The sequence below is a fragment of the Pipistrellus kuhlii genome, unplaced genomic scaffold, assembly GCF_014108245.1.
Source record: "Pipistrellus kuhlii isolate mPipKuh1 unplaced genomic scaffold, mPipKuh1.p scaffold_m20_p_17, whole genome shotgun sequence".
In the NCBI taxonomy this organism is placed as follows: Eukaryota; Metazoa; Chordata; class Mammalia; order Chiroptera; family Vespertilionidae; genus Pipistrellus; species Pipistrellus kuhlii.
This window is the reverse complement of record NW_023425482.1, coordinates 3,555,143-3,579,885: the sequence shown is the minus strand read 5'-3', so window position 1 is coordinate 3,579,885 and position 24,743 is coordinate 3,555,143. Positions and strand designations below refer to the sequence as shown.

The 24,743-nt window shown below is 45.9% G+C and overlaps 1 protein-coding gene across 3 annotated transcripts in view; it reads right to left on the bottom strand.

Annotated features, from left to right (window-relative positions):
• The window catches only part of RHPN2 (rhophilin Rho GTPase binding protein 2), a 55,126-nt gene that overhangs the window by 27,857 nt on the left and 2,526 nt on the right, over nt 1-24,743 (bottom strand). For all 3 annotated transcript variants that reach the window (XM_036440614.2, XM_036440615.2, XM_045582577.1), the window contains exons 2-3: nt 13,791-13,906; nt 1,436-1,564 (exon numbers count right to left, since the gene is read on the bottom strand). In XM_036440614.2, coding sequence (XP_036296507.1) covers nt 1,436-1,564; nt 13,791-13,906 — 245 coding nt within the window. The remainder of the gene's footprint in view (nt 1-1,435; nt 1,565-13,790; nt 13,907-24,743) is intronic.

The window sequence follows — 24,743 nt, the reverse complement described above, 5'->3', positions numbered from 1 at the left end:
AACCCCCTGGCCAGGGCACCCCAGCCCCACTCTTGGGCTAACCTCTGACCTCCCTGTGTTTCTCATCTGCCCAGTGAGATTGTTTCTTCCTTGCCTACCTCACAGAAGTGTTTAAAGATCAACTAAGAAAGAGGCAATCTGCTTTGAAAACAGGAAGGGCAGATTCAAATGCAAGGGGGCATTATGAATGTGCACGTCTCTCCCCTCTGCCCAATGGCCCCGGGGACAAATGGCCACGTTAGAGCCACATTGAAGCCTTAGCTGCATGTCTCTGTAGGAGGTCTTCCTCCCTGTGCTTCAGGACAACAGGTGGGAATAGGAAGCATCCGCCACTTATCAACAAAATGTGGCCCTGCCTAGCCTCCTTGAGGAACTTTGACCTTTTGGAATTTAATACCAGAGTGCAGGCTGGGAGAAACACTGCACTGGTGCCGATTAGGTGACCAAAACCACACTGTGAGCCCAGAGCTGGATGAGCCAGGGCCCATGGACGTCACAAAGGGGAGAACAGAGGTGTCACAGGTCTCACTCGCTAACGTTCTCCCTCCGGCTCAGAAAAACACACCTGTGGCGGGCAGAGGACTGGGACAATCAGGAAAAGCACATTCCAAAGATGACTCAAGGTTTTCAAATGTCATCCTCCGGTTAATCCAGGGATCGATTTTCTGACTGAGTTTCCCCTCGGGCTCTCCTAGCTTTTAAGAAGTGTCACCTCCTCACGCAGAAGAGTATGCAAACTCTTCTTTGAGCTTCTCAAAGTGATTTCTCCTTAAAGATGGACAGTTCCCACCGTGGGGTGAGAGACTCCCTGAGCTTTCTGAAAGCCACACCTTAATACCTCGCCTCACACAGACACTCCCCATGAGACACTTCTGAATGAGGACATCCGCTCCTCAAATATTTAACGAAGCACATTTCTGAAGTCTCAGTTGCTTCTCCTCAGGGAACTCCCACGAGTCCCCTAATCTTTGACATGAAAGGCAGTTTGGACATTTTTGCATTCTATCAACAAAGTGATCCAGGCCCTGTGCTTGGTGGTGACGCCTGAGCATCAAGGGAAGAAGAAAGAGCACCTTGGGCCTCCCTGGCAGGTCGGCTCTCAGAGCTAACCACAAAAGCTCTTCCGGGGCATTTTTATGGCCGAGCACCCAGTTCCTGTGAGAGAGGCCATCTCCTTGCCTGGATCCAGCCGTGCAATTCTCCCATAGACCACGTTCCAACAGGGCCCAGGACAAATAAATGCCCTTCTGTCCAGTTCTCCAGATGTTCCCAACAAGCTCCAGAGGATCATCCCTGGCATCTTGCTCAACCCCAACCTAATCATTCCCCTGCTTCCCGAAGTGGGGACTCCTTGCCCCCAGCCTGTCCGCGCCATTCGTGGCGTGGCACGTCCCGAGGCCCAGAAAGCACCTGGAGAAGCGTTACCCACACTTACTCTGTGCTCTGATAGACTCCCACAGAGATGTTGAGCGCCTCCAGCTCTTCCTTGAGCATCTGCAGGTCTGAGTTCACAAAGCTCAGTTCCAGGCGCACTTGCTCGCGTACCTTGTGGTTCGTGGCGGCTCTGTTAAAAAAGAGGGGGAGAGAAGCACCCTCAGCCAGATATCCTAGCTGCTTGTTGAGCAGGCCCCCCATTCCGTGCAGGGAAGCTCTGAGATAACACCTGCAGGTGTGAGTGCCAGATGTGACCAGATAAGGTATCTCAGGGATGCCAGGCACCTGCCCCTTTTTGAGCCACACATACCAGCAAACGGCCATGGACACAGCCAATGACACTGAGCTTCCAGGCATAAATCCTAGGACATTTTTGCAAAAAATCAGCATTGAGAAGAGAACAGAGAACTGTTCACAGTCACCCATAAAGGACCATAAATTATCCCCTCAAAAGAAAATGGATGAGAAAATAGAGGAGGTAACACTCCCCAGCTCATTCTACGAGGCTATTATTATCCTGACCCAAAACCAGAGCAAGACATCACAAGATAGCAATATGACAGACCAATATCCTTCATAATTAAATATGCAAAAATCCTCAATAAAATATTAGCAATTTAAACCTAGCTATATATTAATATATGATATAAAAGATTATATACCATGGTCAAGGAGAATTCACCCCCAAACTGCAAGGTTGGCTTAACATCTGAAAATCAATTAACGTAACATACTATATTAATAGAACAAATAATAAAAAAACACATGATCACTTTAATAAATGCAAAAGAAGAGAACGGGGGTCAGTTGATTACAGCATTGTTATAATACACAAGGTTGCAGGTTTTATCCCTGGTCAGGGCACACACAAAAATCAACTAATGATCCTAGCCGGTTTGGCTCAGTGGATAGAGTGTCAACCTGCAGACTGAAGAGTCGTGGGTTCAATTCTGGTCAAGAGCACATGCCTGGATTGTGGGCTCAATCCCCGATTGGTATATGAGGGAGGCAACCAATTGATGGTTCTCTCTCATCACTGATGTTTCTTTTTCTCTCTCCCTCTCCCTTCCTCATTGAAATCAATAAAAATTAAAAACAAAAAGAGAATCAACCAATGAATGCTTAAGAGGAACAACAAATTGATGTGTCTCTCTGTCTCTCCATTTCTCTCTCTAAAAATCAATCAATAAATTAAAAACATTTTTTTAAAAGTACAGGCATGATATTCCTCAAAGATATTTCTGAATCAGTTCCAGACCACAACTATAAAGGGAGTCATGATTTTAAAATATATATATTTTATTGATTTTGTACAGAGAGGAAGGGAGAGACATAGAGAGCTAGAAATGTCGATGAGAGAGAAACATCGACCAGCTGCCTCTTGCACACCCCCTACTGGGGATGTGCCCGCAACTCGGGTACATTCCCTTGACCGACACTCTACCACTGAGCCAAACCGGTTTCGGCATGGAGTCATGATCTTTTTGATGGTGGAGGGTCTTGCCTTCAATTTGTAAAAATGCAACATCTGTGAAGTACAATTAAGTGAAGAGTAATACAACAGGCATGCCTGTAGTTGATAAGAGGTATGCCCAGCTGCTTTAGCTCTGTGATAAAAACTTTAAACAAACTAGGAATAAAAGAGAATTTACAAAACTTGATAAAGGGCATCTATGAAAACCCACAGCTAATATCATACGAGTACTTCATGCTTTCCCCCTTATGATGATCAGGAATGGGCAAAAATGTCCACTCCTGCCTCGGCTAACCAACACTGTACTGGAAGTACAAGCCAGTGCCAATAAGGTAAATAAAGAGATTAAAGGAAGCTGGATGGGAAAGAAAGGGTAAAACTGTCTTTATTCACAGATGACATAATATTGACATGAAACAAATACTAGGACTAATAAATTTAGCAAAGTATACAAAAATCATTTTACATCTATATACTAGCAATAAACAATATTCAAATGATATTAAGAAAACAATTTAATTCAAATTAGCATCAAAAAGAATAAATTTTAGAAAAGAAGCACAATACTCTTACACTGAAAACTTCAAAACATTGCTGAGACATTAAGTGCCATGTTTATAAATTGGAAGACTCACCATTGTCAAGATATTCCTTCTCCCTATTGACATTTTCTATTGATATAATAAAATTGCAATAAAAAAACAGTCAGCTTTTTTGTAAATATTGACATGCTGACCTTAAAATTATATTGAAATGCAAAGGACCTAGAATAATCAAATAATTCTGAAAAATAACAAAGTTGGAGGACTTATGCTATCTGATTTTAACACTTATTATAAATCCACATAATCAAGACAATGTAATATTGGCATAATGGAACTGAATAGAATCCAGAAAAAAATCCTTACAAGACAATTCCAGGGTGGAAAGTCAGACTTTCTTTCTGACAATTGGTCCTGAAGCAATTGGACTTCCCTGGATATGTCAATGTCCCCAAGACTATCCCCAGGATCAGTGACTCATCAGGAGGCCTCACAGGATTCAGAATAGTTGTACTCATGGCTCTGACTGTTTTTATTTTTTTATTATCTTATTTTGTCTATTCCTTATTTTTAATTTTTCAATAATTATTTTTTAAATAATTATTGTGAAAGTATTACATCTGTCCCCTTTCTCACCCCCCCCCCCATTGGCCTCCTTCAGCTTGACCCTGGCCCCAACCCTCACCACCTCACTGTCTGTGTACATGGGTTATGCATATATGCATACAAGGTCATTGGTTGATTACTTTCCACCCACCCTCCCCCACCTTCCCTCCAAGATTCTGCACTCTGTTCCATGCTTCCATGTCCCTGGGTCCACTCCATTCATCAGTTTATTTTATTACTTAGATTCCACATATGAGTGAGATCATGTGATACTTGCCTTTCTCTGACTGACTGACTTAATTTAGCATGATACTCTCCAGGTCCCTCCATGCTGTCTCAAAGGGTAAGAGATTCTTCTTTTTTGCTGCTGCATAGTATTCCAGGGTGTAAATGTACCACAGCATTTTATCCACTCACCTACTGATGGGCACTTCGGTTGTATCTAGATCTTAGCTATTGTAAATTGTGCTGCCATGAACATAGGGGTGCATACATTCTTTCTCCAAATATATTTTTTAAATTGATTTCAGAGAAGGGAGAAGGAGAGAGAAACATCAATGATCAGAGAAAATCACTGATCGGCTGCCTCCTGCATGGCCCAAACTGGGATCAAGCCCACAATTTAGGTATGTGCCCTGATTAGGAATTGAACGGTGGCCTCCTGGTTCATAGGTCTACACTCAACCACTGAGCCATACGGACTGGGCTACATTCTTTCTGATTGGTGTTTTGGGTTTCTTAGGATATATACCTAGAAGTGAGATGACTGGTCAAATGGCAGTTCCATATTTAATTTTTTCAGGAACTCCATACTGTTTTCGATAATGGCTGCACCAGTCTGCATTCCCACCACTCATGGCTGATTTATTACAGCAAAGGACACACACAGCAAAATCATCAAAAGGTGCATAAGGTGAGGTCTAAGAAAGGTGCATAAGGTGAGGAAAGGTGCATAAGGTCTGAGAAAGGTGCACAAGGTAAGGAAAGCAGGCACAGGTGGCTGAGACCCCTTCCCAGGGAGTCACCCAGAACAGCTTAATTTGTCCAGCAGGGAGTTATGACAATATATATATATAATTTGCAAATATTTTCTTCTAGTCTGTGGCTTATTTTTTCTTTGTTTATTTTTTTGTTTCTTTTTATGGTATCTTCTGAATCACATAAGTTTATAAATTCAACAGAGACCAACTTATCCAGAATGCATAGAGTTCTGTTCACTAAATAATAAAAAGACTACTCAATTTTTTTATGGGCAAAAGATATGAATAGACATTTTACTGAAGAAGATTTATGAATGGCTAATAAGCATAAAATGATACTAAATATCATCTATATATATAAAAGCCAAATGGATGACCAAACAAACTGTGTGGGGTGGCCAGGCTGGCAGGGGAGTCAGTGAGGGGCAACAAAACAACCGAACAGCAGGCTGTGTGGAGTGACCAGGCCCTCAGGCGGGGTGGAGGGAGTTGGGAGCGACCAGGCCTGCAATGGGGGCAGTGAGGGGCAACCAAACAACTGAGCAGCAGGCTGCCTGGGGTGACCAGGCCCATAGCAGGGTGAGTGAGGAGCAACCAAATGATTGAGCAGCAGGCCAAAAGGGGGGTGAGGGAGGGGCGACCAAACAACCAAACAGCAGGCTACGTGGGGCGACCAGGCTGGAGGGGCAGTGAGGGGTGACCAGGCCAGCAGGTGGGGGCAGTTGGGGCAACTTGGCTGGCGGGGGGGGAGGGGGAGAGTTGGGGGTGTCCAGGCCAACATGGGGGGCAGTTAGGGGTGGTCAGGCAGGCAGGTGAGCAGTTAGAAGCCAGTGGTCTCAGATTGAAGAGGGTGCAGGCTGTGCCGAGAGGACTCCACCCCACACGAATTTTATGGCCTCTAGTTAGTCAATAAAGAAATGCATATTGAAAGAATAATGAGATATCGATAAACATCCCTAGATTACCTATAATAAAAAAGACAATAATGTTATTGAGGATGTAGAGAAACTAGAACCCTCCTATACTGGTGAATGTAAATGGCACAGCCACTATGGAAAACAGTTGAGTAGTTTCTAAAAATGTTAAACATTAACTTACTCTTTAACATTGTAATTCTGCTCCTAGGAATCTATATGAGAGAAAAGAAAGCCTATGTCCAAGCAAAGACATGCAGGTCAATGCTTACATAGCATTATTCCTAACAGCCCCAAAGTGGGAACAATCACCTGGCAAACAGACAAACGTGGCACATCCACAGAGCAGAGGAGTGGTGAGCAATGTGAAGGGAAGAACTTTACCCAAGTTCTCCAGGAGAGGTTTTGACACAGACTTGGAGACCTTACAGGTGGTTCCTCATTTTATACAGACTAGGAATCACTGCAAAAACAAGTGTCAATGAAAACCAAGTACTGAGCCAGGCCTTGCTGCGCACATTTCCATGAACCATCCATGCAGGTCCTCAAGCCATCCCTTAGACCGAGTACGGCACTAAAATGTATGCTCATCTCATGGGTGGACACCTGAAGGGCATTAGCCAAGAGCTCCAGCCGAAGAGAAGGAACCTGACCACCGCCCCCTCCTCACTGGCGAAAACCCGGCCACCTGTTGTTAGCTTTGCTTTGCTCACCACCTGTTCACCCTGCCTGCAGAGGGCAAAGTGCTAACACTTCCCCTACAGGCTGCCCTCCCCCCTGGGGTGGCTCCTCCGCCTCACTACATATCTGGGTCCACCAGTTTCTGCCCATGATGTAATTATACTTCTTCTCAGTCCCCCTCTCTACCCCTCCTTTAACCGAACTCCTCCTTGAGGAACCAACACGTTTTTGCCCCTCCCCCTCAGATGAAGCCACCTGACCCTGGCTGCAGATGTGACGGCACCTGCCCACTTACTGCCCAATAAAATGTCCACACATGTACATCCGGGCTCCCCCAGTCAGGCAATGAGATGTTGGAAGCTCAGCTCAGTGATTATCATTGGTTTGGGGATTTTTTTGGCCCTGATCATCAGTAAAAAATACATTTTATATCTCAATGCAGTACATGTACACACACCCCTAAAATGAAATTCTCACAAAACCATCCTTTGACATAAATGTGATGCATGCCCATAGAGTGTATTCCACTCTAATAGGCTGTTTTATTAAACACACTAGTGTTTGCAATTCTCCCATTTGGATTTTCCGATGCTGAGTGCCCAACAATTCATTTCTGGCACCAACTCCCAGGTGTAGCACAGGCGTGGTGGCAAAGGACACACCCACTTAAAGCACCAGTTGCAAATACAGGGCTCTAACCTGAGAAGGGGTTTCCACAATCCCCTTCTCAGGTTAGATAATTCACTACACAGTGGTCGGCAAACTGCGGCTCTTGAGCCACATGCGGCTCTTTGGCCCCTTGAGTGTGGCTCTTCCACAAAATACCACGTGCAGGCACGCATGTACTGTGCGATTGAAACTTCGTGGCCCATGCGCAGAAGTCGGTTTTTGGCTCTCAAAAGAAATTTCAGCCAAAACTGGTTTGGCTCAGTGGTGGAACGTCGGTCTGGGGACTGAGAGGTCCTGGGTTCGATTCCGGTCAGGGGCATGTACATTGTTTGCGGGCACATCCCCGGTGGGGGGTGTGCAGGAGGCGGCTGGTCGTTGTTTCTTTCACATCGATGTTTCTAGCTCTCTATCTCTCTCCCTTCCTCCCTGTAAAAAATCAATAAATATATATATTAAAAAAAAGAAAAGAAATTTCAATCGTTGTACTGTTGATATTTGGCTCTGTTGACTAATGAGTTTGCCGACCACTGCACTAGAACTCACAGAACTCAGGAAAAACACATTACTTAGATTTACTGTGGTTTATTTTAGAGTACAACTCAGGAACAGCCAGATGGAAGGGACCCATAGACCAAGGTGGGGCATGGAGGTTACATATCCTCTCTGCCATCAATTTTTCTACCTCTGCATATTTGCCACATCTCCTCCCTCTTGATTTGGCAACAATTTGGGAATTAGAATTTGCAACAAATCAATGAACTGCTCTTTGTGTGGGTTACTCTCCAAAGTGTTGGTGGCTAGGCAGGATTTGGTTTCCACAATGCTGACCTTTGGGTACACCAGCAATTTTCAACCCTTTTCTTCTCCTGGCACACATAAACTAATTACTAAAATTCTGTGGCATACAAAAATATATATACATATATATACAAATATATATATACATGTATATATATGTATATATATATATATATATATGTATATATATATATTGCCAATATGACAAAAAAGGTATAATTTTTATTGATTTTTTTTAATTACCTATCTTTTTGCTTCCAAATGACTTTTTAAAAAATCTGGTGCCTACCCCAAGCCGGTTTTGCTCAGTGGATAGAGCGTTGGCCTGTGGATTGAAGGGTCCTGGGTTTGATTTGGTCAAGGGCATGTACTTCGGTTGCAGGCTCCTCCTGGCCCAGGCCCTGATCAGGGCATGTGCAGGAGGCAACCAATTGATGTGTTTCTCACACATGTTTCTCTCTGTCTCTCTCTTTTCCACTCTCTCTAAAAATCAATGGAAAAAGATCCTCAAGTAAAGATTCATAAAAGAGAAAATCTGATGCCTATACTTGTATATAAGGATTGGGGGAAACCAAGGATTAACCAATCAGATGTAGCCTTACTATGCAACATAATAAGATCCAACTTTATTATATGACATATATTTATGGTTAGAAACAGGGCATTCACACTAGACAGCTATTGTTGTGTTGGCTATTGTCATTTTTTTATTTAATAATCAAAGTCGAAAAAGAGGCCCTAGCTGCTTTGCCTCAGTGGATAGAGCTTTGGCCTGTGGATTTAAGGATCCCAGGTTCAATTCCAGTCAAAGGCACATGCCCAGGTTGTGGGCTCAATCCCCAGTTTGGGGTGTGTAGGAGACAGCCAATCAATGATTCTCTCTCACCATTGGTGTTTCTATCTCTCTCCCTCTTCCTTCCTCTCTGAAATCAATAAAAATATGTTGATAAAAGTTGGAAAAGAGGTCAGTGTCCCTGACTACATACTGAGGTATTGCATGCTTTAAAAAGTCTTTCAGCACACTGGTTGAAAATCACTGGGGTATACTAATGATTCAGAAATCAACTATAGAGTTTGAGCTGTTTCTTGTACAGATAATGATTTTTCACTGATTCACTCATGGAAAGGGGCTTTTCAAAGAAGGCACACCAATTCAATATGGTGCATGTGTTCAGCTCCTGGATCCAGGCTGGGGGAATAGCTTGGGGCAATAGATAAGAACAGAATCAGTTGACTAGACTGAAGTTAGGAAGTAAGACCAGAGCCTTGGTCTCCTCGATATCTGAGCTGCCTTTCCAGATGGAAAAGAATGGCTTCTACGGGCCTTCTCGTTAGAACATGGCTTTTCTCAGCTTCCCTTGGGTGTGTCCCTCCTCTGAGGCCCTGTGGTCTGGGTACAGCCAAGAGGCCTTGAGGCCCATGGATGAGGCAGCAGGCGTTTCAGCCCTTTCCTGCCCGGAGTCTCCAGGCCGCCCTGACCACCAGGGAAGGCCCGCTCCCATGGGTTTTCATAAAGCGCACGCACATACTACAAACGTCCGGAGTTAGAAGGTGTGCCACTTCCTTTGTCTAAGACAGTGATCAACCCGCCACGTGTGAACAGGGGAAGGAAAGCCACATTCAATTATTTCCTGAGGCTACTGACCACATCTGCACATGGTTTCCTCAAGTTGGAGTTTCTGAGGCCTTTTCCACCAGAAGAGTCCCTGTGTGATTATGGCTTCTTGTCCCAAGTCCAACATTTCCTTAACATCCCCATGGTTTGTTTTTTAAATGCATGTGAATTTGCATTCTGACCCATATATCTCCATTTGCCTTTGTGTCATTTCCCCTCTCCAAGGTCCTTCAATAAAATTGTCCTTCGAGGAACAGGCACCAGAGGCTTGCACCAGCTTCCAAGGCCTTATTGGAGCAGGTTGGCCTTAGTCCATCTGACCCCACATCCTGCTCAGCCAGGGGTTCAGGTAAACTCAGGCAGTTTTGTCTGCCTGGTGCTGTCATGTAGGCACAAGGCTAAGGCAGCAGGTCAGCCGAGCAGCCAGGAGATGGGCCTCCAGCTCATCTCTCAGTGTTAGAAGGCAGGTCTCAGGATTAGGGCAGGCACTGAAGGCCATGGAGAGCTTGCACACCCCACTGCAGAGACACGCGCCAGCCCCCTCAGAACGGACAGTGTGAGCAGTCCCTTACCTCAAGTCACTCTCCTCACAGCCAAAGCCACCCGGGTCACCCTGGCCCAGAACTTCATGACCCTTTGGGCTGGAGGTCACAAACTAGAGGTTTGTGGGTCTTGTTTGCTTGACTCCAAGGATGTTTATTCCCCATCGTCCCTTCAGCTAGTTGCCAATATGTAAAAATTCAACTATTAGAGGATTAAACACAAAAAAATCAGATCTTTATAACAGTGTTTCCCAAACTTTTGACATATGTGTACCCCTTCTATAATTTTCGTAACGCTGAGTACCCCTCCTACTCATGAGAATGTAGAATTGGGCGCAGCTAAGCACGGTGCAGTGCATATCCCCACCAAACTCTGGTGCAACGCGTACCCCCACCAAACTCTTCCCGTACCACACTTTGGGAAACACTGCTTTAGAATCTTGGGGGGAATCTGAAGACCTGGCAACCCTGGCCCTGCCCTCCACACAGGGCAAATTGCAGCTGCCCCTCCAAAGAGCATCTGCCCTGCACTTCGCCATGGTTTTACCGCAGCACCAGTCCCAACCCTTCACCCTTTGTCATGCCCATGAGGCCCCTGTAGGCCTCAGAGTGGGCCACCCCTGCTCCGCCCAACAGTAACCAGTATAAGAGGGGAACATAAAGCCCAAAGAGGTTAAATGACTTACCCTTGTTCAAAGAACCAATTAATATAAACTATCTGGCAACTTGCTTTAAATTTCACTAAGACTGACTGTGTCAGAGAAATGTCATCACATTTCTACCCAGCTTTTCTCAAGGGAGGGGAGGGAACTGGGAAGAGAGAATATTGTCCTTGCTTAGCCTGAAAAAGAACATTAAAAATACCTGATATCTCATTAAAAATATATATCTAATATCTTCCCAATCAAACTCCAGGAAGTTCATGGGCTCCTGGCTGATACAGATCAGAGGAGACTTTGCAGGGGTATAAACCCGGCTCCTTATGGTGCCGGCCCAGCTTCGAAGCCCCCTTACCAATGCAACTAAGGACTGGGACCCTTGCATTTCTGCATTTTGGTGGATGTTTTCCCAAATGCCCTCCCCTCAAACATATTCCAACCGCTCTACCTTTATCTGGGGGCTGGGATGGATAATGTGGGAACTTGAAAACAGAAGAGCCAACAGACATGACAGCAGGGGCCCAATTTATAACTGAAACTACCCCTTGCTGGCAGGGGCAGCCACCTCCTCAGCAACACGGGGAAATCCTCGGGGCTAGAGCTGAGCTTGGCTGAACGCCCTTTGCTTTTGGGAAACCGTTGATGCTGGCAGATTAATAAGTACCTTCAGGGTTTCCTCCGACAACATTCTCCACAGAGGGGCACTTTGAACCTTTAGGTCACTGTGAGAATCATTAACAATACCACTCCACCCCCACCCTGCCAGATCTACAACTGCCAGCTTGACAATGAGCCTGGGCCACTGGGCCTGAGAAAGGCTGTTTGCTGTTATTAACAGACCAAGACAGACAAAACTGCCCTAGTTCCCACCTTAGCAATCCCAAGTCTCTTGGTGAGAGAGGATCTCCCTGACGACCCTTTGTCAACCTCTATCACATTTCCCTTTCATCAACGCCTCCTCCTGACATGACGAGATGCTTACTTGGGTATTAAGATTCCACCACCAGAAACGAAGTGCCATGAAAGCAGTCTCATTTGAGTTGCTGGCAGCTTTATCCTGGCACTTAGTAGGTGCTCAACAAATCCATTTGTGGGGTGAGTGAGCAGGCAAAGAGAGCAACTGCAGCCTGCTTCTGGGAAAGCCACGGGGCAGGGCTGCCCACTTGTCCCCTCGGCTGCAGAACTGGCTTGTCAAAGTGTCAACCAAAACCAGCAGCCTCGGCATCATCCCGGGGCCTGTGCCTGCGGCCTGCCCAGCACAGCAAGCCCAGCACACAGCAGCCACTCCTGGAAACAGGGGTCTCTCCCGAGCGGCACTGGCCACATTGGTCCATAGTCCTGTGGACCTGACAATTCCCAGACTTTTCTGGGGATGGGGGCACCGTCAGCCATTTTAAAAGGTGAAACACTACAATATCTTCCCAGTCCCCTCCAGTAATAATCTCCCTTCTACCCTGTTATGGAAGTAGCTACAGAAGAGGTTCCCAGACACTTGGCCATCTCGGGATGTGTGTCCTGGGGCTAGTCCTTGAGTAACAAAACACAGGCACAGCACTGTCGCTCCTGAATCCTGGCAGGTTCCGGGGTTGTATATAATATTCTCCTGGGCCTTTGCAGTAACCCATAATAAAGAATGAATGAAAGTAATTCACGTACTTCATAAATGAGCGTTCAAACACTGACGGGAGTAAAATGAAAAGGAGAGTCACCTATACTCCCACCCCCCAACACTGGCCTTGCTCCCAAGAGCCAGCTCTAGTAACAGCTTCTCTTTTCATCCTTTTGGAAATAGTCTGTGCATACACAAAAGCATTTGTACAAATCCTTTAAAATAAACACAAGGCATGCTGTCATGCACCTCTTCCCCATCAGAAATTTGATGTAGAATTTTAGTCCAAATTCATGGTCAGAAATGTTTATTAGAGCTCAGATGAGTGGCCCCCAGGTGGAGTTGATCCCATCAATATGCATACCTGTGACTACCAGAGTATTGTGGTTCCTTTATAGAAACCCAGTTTGGTGTATTTATTTTCCCCAAACCTCTGAGCTACTTGGGCTCCCTAAGGCTGACCCACTGAAAACACCCATAAGCCGTATCCTGCCAGGTTTCGGGGTTCTCTGCCAGGTTCCCAGGCTCCACGTTCCTACAAGCACTCCATATCTCCTTCTGAGGCTCCAGGAGGCATGGGTCTCCCTTCCCAGGCCGGCAGGCACGGTGCCTGCCTCTACTACCCAGTGCGGAGGCAGCACGCAGTGGACAGGAGTTACTACCCCTACAACGCTGAAGGAAGTTCAGAAGAGGAAGCTGGCACACGTCCCTGCACTGTGCTGAAGGGGTGGGGAGGGCTTGGAGCTGCCTGTGACACGCGTAGGGCTTCACTGAGTTCCATGCTTGATATGCTTGATAAGTAACTATTTTACCAGCAGAGCATAATAATGAGTGCCCCAAGCATATTGGGCTGAACGGGGCCCCTCTCATTAGAGGGATGGACACTGGCAATGGAAATACCTCCACTCCCTCCTTTTTGCCTTCCTTACCTTTGTACATTTAACACACAATTGCCAAGTAGTGATTCAAGTGCGAGGCATACATAGGGAAAGTAGACAAGTCCCACAGAAAGCAGGGAAAAGAAACATGAATACGACAATGGGACCATCCTCCAGTGTCCCTCTATTCCCAAACACATGCAGGCTAGGTAAAAAACTTGGCTCTAACACAACCAAGCTCTAGCCGAGAAAGGGCCTGCTCCAGGTGCCAGGAATGCGAAGGAAACCCAAAGCTAAAACCGAGAACTGGAGAGAAAGCTGGGCAGGCCCAGGAGTTTAGGAATCGATGGCAGGCCTCAGGGGAGGCCATGGAGCCCACAGACACCTACTTCAGAAGGTTTTCCGCTCCTGTCCTCATCCGCACGGCTTTCAGGATCTGCTGGTTCAAGGCAGCCCTCTGATTCTGCAGTTTGCTGCGGCCAGTTTGTGCAAGGGGGTTACAGCCCTGAGGGAAAAGGAGAGATGCCCCAGTCAGAGGTCAGCCACTCTAAAACTGATGACAACATTTAATAGAACAGAAAAGGATTTTAAAATTAAACTTCTCTAAAAACAAAAGTAACAAAATGAAAAATATGTAAACTATTATATAAAGAAAATAAAAGTCACTTATAATATACTACAACCAGCCACTGTAAATTGGTTTCTTTTCTCCCCGTGTATTTTACATACATGTTATTTTCCACATTAGTGGCTGTGTCAGGGGTCCTGGTTTGGAGATTCACTAGGACTCACGGACTTGGCATGTAGTTACACTCATGGTTAAGATTATGACAGCAGCTTGGTAAGGATGCACAGATGGGTCACAGAGGAAAAGACAGAGGAATCAGGCTTCTTGGTGCTCTCTCTCTCTCTCCCATGTGGTCACAAGAGCACTCTCTTCTCCCAGCAACATGTATGCGATGGCTCTGCCCAGGTTGGCCCATCTGAGAATCAACACCTAGGGGTTTTATGGGGGGCTGGTCACAAAGGCACCTTCTGCCTAGCACGGACCAAAGCTCCAGGCTCCCAGGAGAGAGGTGTTCACTCAGCCACACGGCTTTTATCACCAGTCTAGGCACAGTAAGCAGCCTTATCAGTTTGGGGAAGGAGGCAACCCTCCAAGGGCCAGGTTTCTAGTCGCCAGGCCACGAGGGAGCCAACCTTGCAGGCAGGCCTCCCTAAGGGCAGCAGCCTCAGGAGTTCCGCACAGGGCACCAGAAGGTTACCATGCTTTCTCACTTCACACTCTATCGTGAAAATTGCCTTTATTATGAAGTGTTCCTCAAAACAATTATTTTAATGATTGTATAATACTGCCTCCTTAAAAAAATTTTTATTGATTTTAGAGAAAGAGGAAGGGGGGGATACCCTAAAATATCAGGCTGCCTCCTTTTTAGGATTTACCATGTCCTTATAGTTGAACAGTTTCCAAGCATCTGCGATAAGTAATTAATGCATATTGGTGAACAGGTAGCTTCATAAACTTCAAGTTTTTCTTTAAGAACATTTCTAGGGCAGGTGATGGGGTGTAACCTCTTTAAGGGCCCCACACACTAGACCCCATTATCTTCTAGGAGAGAAAAGCACTCCCTCCCTGTCCTTTGTCCCCTCTCCCTAGTCAGAGGCAACCACCAATCTACCTCCTGCCTGCATATATTTGCTTATTCTGGACATTTCATAGCAATGCCATCATACAAAATGTGGTCTTTGTAATAGGCTTCTAGGTTCATCCATGTACCTAGCATGTGTCAGTCCTTTTTGTCCCTACTACATCCCTGTATGGATGCACCCCATTTATTTACCCATTCGCCAGCTGATGGACATTTGGGGGGTGCTGTCACTCTTTGGCTCTTGTGAATAGGGCTGCTTATGTGTGTGTAACTTTCCGCGTGGTGATGTTTCCTTTCTCTTGGCAATGTATCCTGGAGGGAAACTGCTGTGTCATGTGGCTAATTCCACGTTTACCACTTGAGGCACTGTCAAACTATTTTCCAAAGTGATCATACTATTTTACATTCCCACCAACAGTAGAGGAGGGTTATAACTGGCCCATATCCTCACCAATACAGCGGGTCCTCGGGTTACGTCAGAGATCCGTTCCTACGGCCCGATGTAACGCATCGCCGTAAATTGGAACCCACCTACATAAGCACCCACGTCACTCGCATGGAGCACAGACACAGCAGTAATGAAGTGAGACAGTGAAAAAAGTTCAAAAGAAAGATAACAATTCCTGACCTTTACTTGTGGTCAATAAATAATAAAAACCGCCGAAACTGGTTTGGCTCAGTGGTAGAGCGTCAGTCTGCGGACTGAAAGGTCCCAGGTTCAGTTCCTGTCAGGGCCATGTACATTGGTTGCAGGCACATCCCCGGTAGGGGGTGTGCAAGAGGCAGCTGGTCAATGTTTCTCTCTCATCGACGTTTCTAGCTCTCTATCTCTCTCCCTTCCTCTCTGTAAAAAAATCAATAAAATATATAGATATTTTTTTAAAGAGATTAGTGAATATTTTTTTAAATATATTTTATTGATTTTGTACAGAGAGGAAAGGAGAGAGTTAGAAACATTGATGAGAGAGTCATCGATCAGCTGCCTCTTGCACACCCCCTATTGGGGATATGCCCGCAACCAAGGTACATGCCCTTGACTGGAATCGAACCCAGGACCTTTCAGTCCCCAAGCCGACGCTCTATCCATTGAGCCAAACCAGCCTCGGCATATTTAAAAAAATAATAAAAACCATAAAGCACATATGTACATATGTCAAAATGACAGAACTTTTTTTAAATAAAAAAATGGGAGATGGCGACGTAACCACGAAACGACGTAGGTGGAGTCTGACGTAACCCAGGGACTGCCTGTACTTGCTGTTTATCATTTCTATTATAACCATACTTTATCTCACTGTGGTTTTGATCTGCATTTCCTTGATGGTTCATGATTTGAACATATTTTAGCCAATTGTATGTCTTCTTTGGAGAAATATCAATTTAGGTAATTTGCCCATTTTTAAAAATGGGTTATCTGTCTCAACTTATTTATAGAATTAAAAAATATTATTTTTAATATTTGCCAAGTTGATATGCAAAAACAGGTATCCTCTTCTTTCAATTTGCATTTATTATTAGTGAAGGGAAGCTTTTTCCCCCCCGTATATTATTGATCACTTGAATTCCTTTGTTGGTGAATTATCTGTGTTCTTTGTCCATTATTTCTTGGGATATTTGGATTAAATGTTTCATTCTGAAAAGTTTAAGATCCAAATAAGTTTCATTCTAACCTAAGGTATTCTTCCCACCCAGCAAGTAGAAGCCCTGGGATCTGAGGAAGGCTCCTTTCCTGTTTGAAGCTTATCTTGAGGTCCTGCCCACTGATAGCGCTGTGGTCGCTCCCAGGGAGTGGCCCGCAGGCAGCACTGGTGAGAAGACTGCCCTTTTCCTCCAGCTGTGTCACTGCCAGGCAGCTCTGCACACACCTGGCCTCCACTAGAAGGCGGGAGAGTGGTTTATCTACAGCCCCAACCTACTCAGAGAATCCCTGTACCAGTGGCCTTTGGACTATTAACTCACGAATGAATGACGTGCCGAAACCGATTTGGCTCAATGGATAGAGTGTGGGGCTGCAGACTGAAAGGTCCCGGGTTCAATTCCAGTCAAGGGCATGTACCTTGGTTGCGGGCACATCCACAGTAGGGTGTGTGCAATCGGCAGCTGATAGATGATTCTCTTTCATTCTAACTCTCTATCCCTCTCTCTTCCTCTCTGTAAAAAAATCAATAATATATATATATATATATATAATTTTTTTTTAAGAAATGAATGACTTGTCTCCTTCTACAAAGATTTCTCATTTTCACTTCCCAGCGGGTTGCCTACACAGCCCTCCTATTTCAAATTAGAGATTCAGAATCTGAGTTGCAATCATCTTAAAATTAACAAAGTCTTAAATAGCCCCTGATTTAAAATAAAAATAAAAAAACTAGTTCTTTTTTCAGATTTGGTTAAAATAGCTTTAATATTAAGCTAACTTAACATTAAAGGGCTACATTAATTGCCAGCCTCTTTCCTTGCCACTTCCTAAAATTACTATGAAGGGATAGTTGAATCTGACTCAAAATTACATGGTTCATCAAAGCTGTGTTCCATTTGACAGAGAAGCTTTAATGACTAATTCCTTTACGTACATTCCCAGAGCTAAGATAAGCAGCCATTCCAGCTCATAGATAAGAAGTTTTCTTGCTCCTACACTTTACCCAACTTCTGGCTGGCCTGGAATTGCTACATCCTAACCAGCCCACAGATGTGAGGTCAAGTTTCTAGATAAGACATAGGAATGTTTAGGATTAGATTTGACTGAGTAATCAGACCCAAATGACATTACTTCTTACTGACAAGTAAGAATGCCAGGGCCTGCTAGAAACACCAGAAATGCCCATGGGGTTATTAGAGGCAGTGAGGGCGGGCATGGGACTTGAGCCCGAGTCTTTCCTGGCACTCTAAGATGGGCTGTGAGCAGCCTGAGCGTGTGTGGGAAATGCTGGGACAGCTCACCTGCCATCTCCTTCACATGCTCCCTGGCTGAGGGCTGTCCAGCATCACTGCACATCCTTTGGCACAGTGACCTATGTCCCACCCTCCCTCCTCACAGCCGAGGATGGTAAAACCGTACTCCACACCTCCTTTCCAAGGGGAAGAACATCTGACTCATGCCTGGCCATCTGGAAAATCAAAGGCCCCAGCCCTGAGATTGGTTCAGGGTGAGCAGCTGACACAGGACCATCGGTACCCTTCAGGTTTCCTTTTCAGTATCAGTTGTGAACCCAGGAGGATGTGAGGTGGGCAGTGCTATAGCCCCCTTACCACAGCAAGGAACTGTCTCCCCAGAAATAAAGCCAACCCCTGGGAGCAGAGCTGAGAAGCTGAATCTTGATGGCAACATTTGAGCCCCAGGTCAAGCCATTCCTCTAGACTTCTGTTACCGGAGGCAATGCATTCACTTTTGAAAGTGAGGTATAATAATTTACATAAAATAAGATACATATATTTTAAGTACATAGTTCATTGAGTTTGGACAAATGTATTGTATAAAAAAATTAAACATTTCTATCACCATATTCTTTTGCCTGTTCTAGAACTTCGTATTAATGGAATCATACAGTGTGTATTCTTTTGCATCTGACTTACTTTGCCCAATGTTTGAGATTCATCGGTGTTGGTGCACATATCTGGTTTGTTTCTTTTTAGTGTGAGTAGAATTCCATTGTAGGGATGGTTCACAGGTGTGTATCTGCCTAAGCCATTTTGGATTGGACTTTTCTGGCGCCCACAACTAAAACAGTGCTGAGAATAAGTTCACCTAGAGCAGTGGTCTAGATAAACTGCGGCTCTTTGGCCCCTTGAGTGTGGCTCTTCCACAAAGAGCGCAGGTACAATGCGATTGAAACTTCATGGCCCATGCACAGAAGTCGGTTTTCGGCCGAAACCGGTTTGGCTCAGTGGATAGAGCATCAGCCTGCAGACTGAAGGGTCGGAGTTCGATTCCGGTCAAGGGCATGTACGTTGGTTGCGGGCACATCCCCAGTGGGGGGGGTGCAAGAGGCAGCTGATCGATGATTCTCTCTCATCAATGTTTCTAACTCTCTATCCTTCTCCCTTCCTCTCTGTAAAAAATCAATAAAATATATATATTTTTTAAAAAGAAGTCAGTTTTCAGCTCTCAAAAAAAATTTCAATCGTTGTACTGTTGATATTTGGCTCCGTTGACTAGTGAGTTTGCCGACCCCTTACCTAGAGCAAGGCTGGGGATCCTTTTTTTCTGCCAAAGGCCTTTTGGATATTTATAACATCATTTGCCAGCCACACACAATTATCAACTTAAAAATTATGTTGCTATGAAAATGCTCCTAGATTTATTGAATTTCAAGTCCCGCCTGTGGTTGCCTTGGCAGGACATATCCACCCCTGACCTAGAGTGAAAAGTCTACTTGTCCGGCATGCCCTTATGTACAGTCAGATTGTTCAGCTGGAAACAAGTACTGAAGAGCAGGACAACCTAGGCAAACACTGCAGACGCTTGATTTGAAAGGAAGGGAAGGATACTTAGCTTACACCAGCAGAGACTGGCACTGAAGAGGTGGGTAGGCCAGGCCACCGGGAAGGCGGACACAGAAAGAATGCATCAGTCTTTCCTCCCAGACTGGGAGCCTGCTCTGGGCAGGACCTGGCACCTGGCACCTTCTATCTGGAGAACTAGGGGGTCCTTACCCACAGCTACAGGAAAAAGCCCATGCACACAGACGTGTTTCCAGCAAACTGAGGACACAGTGTGAGCTTGGGGTCCCTAAGTCAGAAGACGGACGGAGTGAGGAATTACAGTGCACAATCTCCTGGCTGGAGACCCTCAGGGCATAGGGAGCAGGTGCTTTCTGCTGCTTCTCTAGCGCAGATATGTTCTCTGCCTTCCTCACTCCTTCCTAGTTACATAATTCCTCACTCACTCAAACACCAAACTCTGGAAACGGAACTGTTCGTTTACGAGTTAGCCAGAAGCTGTTAGCCAGAAAGCACAGAAATAGCATGCAATACCCTGCAATATACAAAAACGTTTCATTTAACTCTTCACCACGCTAGAGATTCAGGACAGGCTGGGTGAACAGAATCCAGCTTTTGCACATCCATAACAATTAAAAAATGAATCTAGCACTTGGAAAGAGCCCCCCCGCCCTCCCGGATCTCCACCAGGACTGCAGCCTGGGTTCAGCTGCCTCCCAGCATGCCATCCCACTCACCCACAATATGAATCAACACTCAGCCATAACCTTCAGCTAGAGGCTCCCTTCAGTCAGTTCTACAAATCTTCATAAACACCTACTGTGTGCAGCTCAGGTGTTTTCCAACAAGCTGAACAAATAGCAAAGGGTTTCAATCACAAAATTTCCATGCATCAAATGTATTTCTACACCCAACGAATGACCTGCTTATTTCAACCAAATAGGATGTAGTCACCAGCAGTTAATAGTCCTTATCTAGGAGGTGACTGTGTGGGGTGAGGACTGGGATATTTCTAGTCGAGTGTGATTTTGTACACTTCTGTAATTTTACAACAATTTATGCTCCTCTTATAATACAAATAATATTGAAGAAAAAGAAACTACTTCTGAAATGGCTTTCAATCACCTGCCTTTTCTCTTCTGACAATCCAATTTGAACTCTGGGCCTCCTGAAGACATATGGCCATAGTGAACTTGTGGGTCTGACCGGAAAGGCCAGAAAGACTTGTATCTCCCCCCATCGCTGGGGCTGCAGGCGAGAGACCTCATGTGCGCTGGCACCCCTTGCTGTCCGCGGTGGCACACACTCCGTCCTCTGGCCGCTGCACCTGCAGTTTCACTGTCCTCTGTGGCCACCTCCAGGGTAGCCTTTGAGTCATGAGACTCTGGTACCTGAGCCAAACGCGGAAGTGATCAGCCCAAAGCCAATACCTGGTCTCATCAGGTGGTGTCTTGGAACGCACCCAAATAGCCCCAGGAAGTAAGGGACATTTACAGTGACTCTCCTCTGAGTCACCATGAAAAGTCTATTTCTGCCAGGGGACCCCTCCTGGCAGGATCCCAGAGTGTGAGAAGGTATTTGTCAGACACACCCTCTGGGCCTCCAGTGTGCACCAGTGCCGTTAGGCCCTCCCCGAGGCCATGGCCAGCCTGGGTGCATGCAGCCCAGCTTTAGGACCTTGTCTCTGACAATGGTGGGGTCTAGGGTGGGGAGGGGGCAGCATCACAAACCTTCATATCCCTCCTCCTCTCCCACCTGGGAAAGGATTCAAGGCTCCAAGGGGCCTGGAGGGACATCACCACTACCCAGCAAAGCTGGAGCTGACATGGCCTGGCCCAGCAGAAGGCTTCCCCACACTCCTGTATAACATTAAATTACCCCCCAGAGAGGAGTGGTCAGGGAAAGAACTGGGAGGAGCTTCTGCCTTCAGTGCCGGAGCCTCCAGGAGGCCCAGAGGAAACAAGACCGACCATAAACCAGGACACTGTGAACCTTGGGGCCCTCTCCAGTCTGGAGGTTCTGTGAATAAGAAACAACTTCTCCTCCAGCTCCAGAGTAAAAACAAGGGAGCTAAATTCATTTTGGGTCATTAGCGTTCCCCAAGGAGGCAGAGGCAGAGATAAGGACTGACAATCGGCACTTTGTGAGCGCTCTGCTCATTCAGGCCCTTTCAGTAGTCCCGGGAACAGCTTTCTCTCATTTCCCTCCAGCTGGCTTTCTCTTGGCCAAGAACAGGTTTTCCTTCAGGCTTTAAGACTACAACACCTGGGAGCCCGGGAGCTGGCCCTGCTCGCAGGATGCAGTGCGCTAAAAACTTGCTTTACTCTGCGTTAACGTAAGCCAGAGCACACATTCCTCAAAGACTTTCATTAGGATGAGCATTAAAATATATGTTTAACCAATGGACACAAAACTCTGGGGAGGGAGGGGATGTGTGGGAGGGAGGGAGGGAGGGGGGCAAAAAAAAATCAATAAAATATATTAAAAAAATTAAATTAAATTAAATTAAATTAAAATATATATATATGTTTAGGGGGGAAAAGAAAACATTCCATTTCCACTGGTCTTTCTCTTAAGAAAGTAATTTGTAATACAATCTTACAGAGCTGTACCTTTATGTGAATTTATGTAAAGAAAGGAAAAAGTGAGAAGTCAGAGAAGAGAGAAATATATTGTGATAGATCAGAAAGTGTTCTGGTTTTTATTTATTTTTTATATTTACTTACTGATTTTAGGGAGGGAGGGAAGGAGAGAGGGAGGGAGGGAGAGAGAGAGAGAAACATAAATTATTGTTCCACTTACTTATGAATTCATTGGTTGCTTCTTATATGTGCCCTGACCGGGGATAGGACACACAACCTTGGAATATTGGGAAGATGCTCTAATCAACTGAGCTACTGGGCCAGGGCAACTTTTTTGTTTTTAATCCAAAGACCCGCATGCTGTCAGCCCAGGTTGCTGAGGGGTGCCCATGCCTGACCTGGGGCCAAGTTGTGTTCGTGTCCTTCGGTTCTGTACAGCCAAGTCCTGTAAAACTCCAAGAAGACCCTGGCTTCCCTCTCTGCCAATGACTGTCTCACACATTCAGGGACCAGGCCCAGCCAGCAGTGGGTCTTTAGGCAATTAATCTTCATTGTACGTACGAGACACACAAAGCTATGGTTTGTGGACCCCCCACATCCCACTTTTTGATCTCTGTTCTAAAGCAAACAGCCGATTCCTGGCCAAGCATGGGCCAAGCTATGGGACAAAGCACCAACTCCCCTCACGGCTCAGCACCCCACGAAATGAGACCCACTGTGAACAGCAGGCATATTTGAATCAGGGTCGAGTATGCCCCAGAAGCTGACCGCTGTCAGGCCCCGAGCTGTCACTCAATAAATGCTTTGGAATGAATGGAGAATGGCATTTTCAAGAAAAGAAGAAGGGGAGGAAAGGCAGGATAAAGAGAACAGGATGGCCCAACTGGTGGGGCTCAGTGGCTGAGCACTGACCTATGAAACAGGGCACATGCCTGTGTTGCCAGCTCTATCCCCAGTAGGGGGGGTGCAGGAGGCTGCCAATCAATAATTCTCTTTTATCACAGATGATTCTAACTCTGTCTTCCTCTCTGAAATCAATTACATATATATATATATATATATAGTGTGTGTGTGTGTGTGTGTGTGTATATATATATATATATATATATATATGTATATATATATATTTTTTTTTTTTATTTTTTTTTTTTTTTTAAGAGAGAGAACAGGATGAAAGAGAAACTCGACTTCAGTAGAAATTGATTTGGTCCTGTAAGAGTGCACAAAATTCCAAAAACAGGATGGGGAGCCTGCTTGGGGCAGCCTGTATGATGCCCTGACTACATCTCCAGTCTGGAGGGTCCTCGCTACTCCTGGCTGGCTCACCCACCCACAGCAGCTATTTCCAATCCTCGAATCCCGACTGGCCTCCTGGGACCCCTCCACCGCTTCTCTCTTCCCCTTGAATCTTCAACAAACCCACCCTACCCAACTTCTTCACCTTCACTCGGCTTTAAAAAGGCTCTAGACTTCTCATTCTGAAACAAACCTGCCTCCTTCGCTCCTTAACCCCATCTCCCTGCAACAACTATCGTCTCTGCCCTTCTCTCCTGCAACTGCCACATGGACTCTTTGGCCCCAACTCTCGTTTACTAACAACCCCCAAGGACTCAATCCTAAAAGACTAAGTCTTCTGACTTGTCATCCTCACTTCTTCTCCACTAAAAAGACTCTCAGCCCAAACCGGTTTGACTCAGTGGATAGAGTGTCGGCTTGCAGACTGAAGGGTCCCAGGTTCAATTCCAGTCAAGGGTATGTACCAGTAGGGAGTGTGCAGGAGGCGGCTGATCAATGTTTCTCTCTCTTCGATGTTTCTAACTATCTCTCACCCTTCCTCTCTGTAAAAAATCAATAAAATATATTTAAGGGGGGGGGGGGAAGACTCTCTCAGCCCAGCCTGTATGGCTCCGTTAAGCTTCGACCTGTGAACCATGTGGGTTCATCCCCAGTAAGGGGCCTGCAGGAGGCTCCAATCAACGATTCTTTCATCATTGATGTTTCTATCTCTCTCTGCCTTTCCTTTCCTCTCTGAAACAAACACAAAAAAACCTTTTTTTAAAATACTTTCTCAGCTTCCTAACACTGCTGCTACCCTCCTGAATTGCCTCCCATCTCTCTGCCTGTCCCTCAAGTGGAGGTACTATACCCTCTGTCCTGGGTCCTTTTTCACAATATCCCACACGAGTGGCCCCAAAGCCACATCCCCAGCCAGGGTGCTCTTGGGGCTGCCAAGTCCTTAGTGTAACTCCCACTGGAACCACTACATGGAGGCCTAAAGTCCACCTCCCCAATAGCAGCCTCCTGGGTCCCCACGTCAGTGAGGCAGAGGACCATCCGCTGAGACACCTAAGCAGACCTCCCAACCATATCCCACCCATTAGTTCTTCCCTTCCCTGCTGACTCTGCTGTTGCTCAGGCAGGCCCTCGTCATTTCAACCTCCCCACTGGGTCACTGCCTTCAGTCTGTTAGGGGTGCAGGCTGGTGGGAAGGATGGATGAGGAGGCTGTGTTTGCACAGCACGTTACATAACTGCCTGAAAAACCATCACCAGTCCATATCAGAGTAGGAAGGGCAAAGACAATGGAGATCCAAGGGTCTAACTCCAGGCCCCAAACTCTAACTCCCCATGCCTCGCTCCACCACTGCCTCTCCCCCATCTCCCATCAGCCA